The sequence below is a fragment of the Geospiza fortis genome, unplaced genomic scaffold (genome assembly GCF_000277835.1).
Source record: "Geospiza fortis unplaced genomic scaffold, GeoFor_1.0 scaffold391, whole genome shotgun sequence".
In the NCBI taxonomy this organism is placed as follows: domain Eukaryota; kingdom Metazoa; phylum Chordata; class Aves; order Passeriformes; family Thraupidae; genus Geospiza; species Geospiza fortis.
This window is the reverse complement of record NW_005054472.1, coordinates 486,452-493,145: the sequence shown is the minus strand read 5'-3', so window position 1 is coordinate 493,145 and position 6,694 is coordinate 486,452. Positions and strand designations below refer to the sequence as shown.

General features: G+C 52.0%; 1 protein-coding gene across 1 annotated transcript in view; it reads right to left on the bottom strand.

The window, feature by feature from the left end:
• Positions 1–6,694, bottom strand: part of IKBKE (inhibitor of nuclear factor kappa B kinase subunit epsilon) — a 23,208-nt gene that overhangs the window by 12,533 nt on the left and 3,981 nt on the right. Inside the window, 8 exon segments of the mRNA XM_031062887.1 lie at positions 489–601; positions 679–748; positions 3,201–3,302; positions 4,005–4,096; positions 4,176–4,240; positions 4,823–5,025; positions 5,362–5,541; positions 6,198–6,308. Coding sequence (XP_030918747.1) covers positions 489–601; positions 679–748; positions 3,201–3,302; positions 4,005–4,096; positions 4,176–4,240; positions 4,823–5,025; positions 5,362–5,541; positions 6,198–6,308 — 936 coding nt within the window.

Genomic DNA, 6,694 nt, shown 5'->3' with positions numbered 1-6,694 from the left:
CACCCACCACCCTGGACTGCTGTGACATCTTGGATGGAATAAACTGCATTTTGGGGAGCTGCCTGGAGTCCCACATCTCTCATTCAGGCTCTTAAAGGGCTCCACATCCAGGAATTGGGGAATCCCAACCCCAGAGAGAATTCCCACAGAAACTGAGGGAGATTTCATTGCCTGGGTGTGATGAGGGGACTGCAGGACACAGTTCCTGTCCTCAGAGTGAAACCTGCCTCTGGGTGAGAGTTGGCAGCAGGGAAAGCCCTGGTGGGACAAGCTGGGAATGGGAATGGGAGAAGGATGGGGAAAAACTGGGATAGGGCAGGGAAAAGGCTAGGAGGGCACAGGGACAGGGCAGACCCTGCCCTCAGCTCCTGGAGAAATTCTGAGCATCCCAATCAAACTTCCAGCCTAAAAAATCCCCTCCACTTGTAAATCCAGCCCAGGGCTCCTGGTGGGGACAGCCAGGTGGCACCAGGGATTGCCCCACACACCTCTTGTCCTCGTGCACTTGCTGCCTGTCCTTCACCAGCTCGGCCAAAATCCCATCCAGGGCCCCCTGGAAGTCAAAGATGCTGTGGGAGCACTGGGAGAGCTCCTCATCCACCTGCAGGGGAGGGGCAGAGGTTGGGACCAGCTGCTCTGAGAGCTCTGGGCGCTCCTGGGGCTGGGCATGCTCCTCACCCTCTGCAGCCTTGTCCTCACCACATCCAGCCCAGCTGGGGCCCTGCTGCCTGCAGGAACGGCCTCGTACCTGGGGGAAGGCAGAAAATGAAGATTCCTGAAGGAGGAGTATTGTTGGCAAACACTTGGCACAGGAATCCGCCCCGTGATGGGGTCCTGGGGGGCTGCAAAGTGATTTCCTTGGGCAGCAACCCAGATTTCACTGTCGGGACTCAGTGCATCCCTCTGGGTGTCCAGAGTTGCCGAGGACCCCGCCGGGGGGCTCAGAGACCCTGGCACACAGCCCAGAACACCTAGGGGTTTGATTTTGACCCCTGGAGCAAGTTGCCAGCTTTGTATGAGGATGTGAAGGTCACACAGGTGTGAATAGTATAATAATAAAATTATCACAGGGTGAAAATGTAGATTTTAGGATTTTTGGTATGGGGGTTTTGGGGACAAGATGGAGGAACTTGGGCATGTCCAGCCTTTCTACTTCTTCTTCTTGTTCTCCATTTTCTGCTGTGCTGTTGGCACTTTGGGATTGGTTTAGAATAGAAATGCACTGTCTAACACAGGTGATAGGTGTTGGGAATTAAGTGTAAATATGTTATATGTAGTTTGTAGTATAAAAGGACAACAGAGTGCCTGTGGCTGCCCTGCTGAGCAGATCTCCGCTGGGCAGAAAGAAAATTTTATAGATGAGAATTAATAAACAACCTCAAGACTGAAAAGTGAAGAGCTCTGACTCACTCGTCGGGCGCACTGGCCAAAACAGAGACATCCTGCACATCTCGGGGCAGCAATTATCAGCAGCAACCCGAGAAGCCACGAGATGCAAACTGCTGATCTGGTAAAAACTCGCCCTGTTGAGTCCAATTTGTTCCAAAATTGTTGGTTTTACACCCACTGGCTTCAGGCCAGCTGGGAGGGTGTCTGTGTGCCAGGCTGAGCGTGGCACGGGGGCTAAGTCAGCAGAAATGTTCCTGCTGCAGAGCTGGAAGGGCTGGAAGAGCCAGAGCACCCAGCTGCAGCTCTGCTGCTCTTGGCACTCCAGCCCTGAGGGCTGCACTCAATGGGAACCACGTGTCCCTATTTTTTTTTTTTTTTTCCAGATTAAATGGAAATTAAGAGACTTTGCTAAATGGCAAAGAATGAAAGAACAGCAACCCAGAGGCAAAGAATTTTCTACTACAACAAAAAAGCAGCAGAAAAGTAAAATATCCGTGGGTTGCTTGAGATAAAATGGGTTCAGCTTGGCCCAGGGCAGCTGGGTGGGAAGGGGGGTGTGGGTTAGGGGGAAGGCTGAGGGCAGCCCAAGGTTTCTCCATAATTCAGTGGAGGCTCTTGGAAGGAAATGGGATCTCTCCCCATGGCTGGTGGGATGCTGGATCTCTGGGAATGCAGCCCAGCTCTGCAGGGTTGGTGACAGGGGCCAGACCCCCAAGGGGTCCTGGAGCTGGTGCCATCCTGCTCTTTATTTTATCCCAATTTTCTCAGTTTTCCTTTCCCTGGAGCTGGTGCCACCCTGCTCTTTATTTTATCCCAATTTTCTCAGTTTTCCTTTCCCTGGAGCTGGCAGCAGCGCTGGCTCCTTCCTGCTCGAGGGCTGTAACATTCAGAAAACCCCAGAGCAGGATCCAGTCAGGACTAACTCCACCTCCTGTGAAATCATTAAAAACTGAAGCACACAGGGAGAAACAGCCAGAGTGGCTCATTTCCGAGACGGCGAAAAAGCCTCCTGCCTCCACAATATCAGCTCATTCCTGGCATTTTCCTTATTCCTGATTCCTTATTTCCTTACTCCTGATTATCCAGGACCTTTGAGAGCCCCTGTTCCAGGTTGCAAGGCAGGGTGTGTTCTATTACCATCTGTATGGCAGCTGTCTTTTGTCAAGTGGGCAGTTTGCCTTATCTCTCTCTCTGAGTGATCACAATCACTCCTCCCTGGGTGGGGACACCTGCTGATAACAGCTATTGGATGTCCCTGCATGGCTGATAAGAACTACAGCATCCCATTGGGAGATGTGAGCCCAGAGGGAGGAGCCAAGCATTCCTACCCGGATAGAATCTGGAGATTCTGGAACACCAGCACGGCTTCTGCACTGGATTGCCCAGAGGAACAGCAGCTGCCTCTTGCCCTGGATCTCCAGAGGCAGAGACTGCACCTTTCTCCAGGATCCCTGCTCCAGCAGAACCACCCCTGACACTGCAGGAGGGCTGAGCCACAATTCCAATGGCACGGCTGCCAGCACCCTGACCCACAGGGTGTCAGCTTGGGTTCTGACTCTGCCAGTGTTGGTTTAGTTCACTGCATTGTTTATTTTATCCTTTTATTTTTTCTTCCCTGGTAAAGAACTGTTATTCCTGCTCCCATATTTTTTGCCTGAGAGCCCCTTAATCTAAAATGTATAGCAATTTGGAGGGATGGGGAGGGTTTACATTCTCCCTTTCAGGGGAGGCTTCTGCCTTCCTTAGCAGACTCCTGGCTTTCCAAACCAAGACAGCCCCGTATCTCCCCAGGCACAGCCCAGCTCACTTACAGCTCGTGTGTCTTCCCCAAGGTGAGCTGCAGGCAGGTGAGCACGGAGTGAGCTCCCCTCCTCTGCTCCAAAATCCTGCAGCACTCTGTCCTCAGGTTCCCACTGCCGAGAGAGAAAACAGCCCCTCCAAGATGTGCTCCCTGAAACCACAGCTCCATCCTGGGGTGCGGATGGAGCTCGTGGCTTCTCTCAGGCTGCTCTGAGACACTGGGGGTGCTGGATGAACCTAAAATTGGGTGTGGCTGCTGCTTTTAGGGTCCGTCACCCCCTGTCCTCCCCCAAAAGGGGTGGGTAGGGCAGTGAAATTCATCATGGAATGGTTTGGGTTGGAAGGGACCCTTAAAGCTGGAATTCCAAATCCTCCCCTGCCTTGGCGAGGAACACTTCCAATAGATGCACACAGTAAGAATAATAATAATTAAAAAAAGGAAGGAAGGAAGGAAGGAAGGAAGGAAGGAAGGAAGGAAGGAAGGAAGGAAGGAAGGAAGGAAGGAAGGAAGGAAGGAAGGAAGGGAAGAAAAGAAAGAAACATAATAATTCTGCTTTTTTCCTCATCCTCTCCTAAACTGAAAAAAGTGACTCAAAAGGAACAAAAGAGGACAGGAGCATCCTCCCAACAGCAGCCCCATGGGGACACAGTGCCCCTCCTGCCCTGCTCCCTCCAAGTCCCCCAGGACCCCACCCCACCATCCCCACTGGTCAGCACTGGCAGGAACAGGCTGGAACCCCTTAACCCAGCAACCCCAGAGGCCTGGCAGGCCGTGTGCCCCCTGTGCCCTGCCCAGCAGTGGCTCTGGCACTCACATCACCCAGTGCAGGCCCCTGGCCAGCAGCTCCCGGCCCCTCCGCAGCGCCTGCCCCACGCGCAGGGTCTGGTGAGCAGCACCCACGGCACTCTGCAAGGCAAAGGGCACTGCCAGGGCCTGTGCCAGGCACAGGGCACTGCCAGCACACTGCCCTGGCACACACACCCACCTTGGCTGCACTGCAGTCGGCCACCACGTCCACCCTGGGCACGAACTTTGGGAATTCCAGCGCCGCTGCAAAGACAGGCAGGGTCGGGGTGTTTGTCACCAGCTGGGGGCAGCGGGCAGCTGCCACCCACCAAATAAACCCTGGGGACACTCAGGATTTCAGCCTCAGTGTTGGAGGCTCAGTGCGGCCCTCCAAGACATTTTGGGAGCATGGATGAAGGCAGGAATTCCCAAAGCTCAGCATGGTGTGTGGCCGTGGAGCAGCAGCACATGGCAGGGGAAAACTGACCCTGAAATCCCTGATCCTGCTGCAGGGACCAGAAACAGGACTGGGAATTGGCATCAGGATTGGGAGTTGGCACTGGGAACCAGTACTCCTGCTGCTGGAACTGGGGTCACTGCTGGAGATGGGGACTGGCACAACCTGGCAGTGGGAAAAGCGACCAGTCTGGGGAACTGGGAACCCCAGTGGGAACTGGGATCCAGGTCAAACACTGCCCAGCCCCCAGGAGATGGGATCATGCAGGAAATGGGAAATCTCTTAGGGTAATAACTGGGTAATAACTGTAATAACTGGTAATAACTGTAATAACTTCCAGCAGCCACTCTCTCTCCTGCTGGGACACATCTCCCACCAGCCACACTCACGGTCTCGGTACCGGACCCCCACCACGTCCTCGGGCTGCTCTGAAGTGCTCAGCAAAGTCAGGGGGCTGCTCTCTGTGGTTTTGCAGAAATGATGAGCTTGTAGGTTGGGATCCAGCTCATACAGGTGTCCTTCAAAAAAATATTCTTGATGGTGAGGGACTATGTTTGTCTGTTTGAAGACGGCGTCTAAAAACTTGGTGGTACTGAATGGAGAAAGAAGGGAAAAGATGGGGACAAGCAATGAGGCGAGCACACAGATTTCCATCCCTTTAGCAGCCTGCTGCCCTCAAAATACCAAGATGTTGATATTTTCCCTTAGCAAAACATCAGACAAGGTCAGCAGAGCCCCCTGGATCTCTGTGTGTGCGCAGAGCTCTGCTAGTGCACTCCCAGCAAAGGCTGATTTGAGCCTGGTGTGTTTTAACCTGGCCTGGGAGCAGTGCAAAGGGCACGGTGGTGCCCCCAGGTTCCCCTGCTGAGGTGAGGGGAACTCACAGCTCCATTCCCAAATCCCAAATTTCTCTGCGACCCAGCCTTACGTGTTGTAGGAGTGGATGTAGATGCGGTGGGAGGACGCCTGCTGCAGGGAGAACACGTCCACAACCATCCTGTGCAAAATGTCGTTGGTTCCTGCAAAAAACTGGTCGAATCCCCAGCATTTCTCCTGATCCACCTCCAGGATATTCGCCAGGATGGGGATCAGCTGGTCCTTCAGCCCCCTGCAGCAGCAAGGGAAGTTTTGTATTTGGGTTGCCTCCAGATGAAGGCAGGAACAATGAATCTGACTCCATGCTCTCAGAAGGCTAATTTATTATTTTATGATACTATATTATATTAAAGAATACTAAACCAAACTATACTAAAGAATACAGAAAGGACACAGACAGAAGGCTAAAAAGCTAATAATGAAATAATGAAAAGATAATAATGAAATAATGAAAAGATAATAATGAAAACTTGTGACTCTTTCCAGTCCTGACACAGCTTGGCCCTGATTGGCCAAAAAGTCAAAACAATTCGCATGAAACCAATGAAACATGCACCTGTAGGTAAACAATGTCCAAACACATTCTAAAGGAGCAAAACACAGGAGAAGCAAATCAGATAATTATTGTTTTCTTTTTCTCTGAGGCTTCTCAGCTTCCCAGGAGAAAAATTCTGGGCAAAGGGATTTTTCCAGAAAATGTGAATGCCACAGGGCAGAAGAGAAGTTCGCATGGGCTGGTGTAACCCCGAGTCACAAACACTGCCTTGCACCCTTGGAAAGCAGAGATCTGCTCTGAAAGCTGTGACAGCTGAAGATGAAAAGTTTAAGAGCCTTGTTAACCCCTCCTGCGCTGACTGAGGACACACAGCCCCAGCAGGGGACACTCACGTGGAGAGGCGGCAGGTGATGGGCAGCTCGTAGCTCCACTCGATGCTCCCGTTCTCCTGCCTCTGGATCCCTGCAATGGCCCCAGGAGGCTTCTCCGTGGTGATTTTGTACCTGTGCGGAGGGAATTGTGTGCTGCTGACTCGAGCCAAGCGAGCTCTGTTTGGGCACTGCGTTCCCCAGGCGGAGGGAAAGGGCAGAGCGTGGATGTGCCGGGAAAAACACAGTTCACTGAGGGAAAAGGAAGTGCCCAGAGGGAAAATACTGCAAGGAACGGTCAGCACCTTCCAAGTGAGCCAGGAGGTCATGGGAATACATTTTACAGAATCCCAGAATTATCTGGTGGTGGTGTTTGAGGGTCCCCAGGACGAGGGAAGAGATGAGAATCTCGGCTCCGCGTTTCAGAAGGCTGATTTGTTATTTTAGGATATATATTATATTAAAAGAAAATTATATACTAAAAAGAAAATATAATATATAAAAATATATAATATATAAAA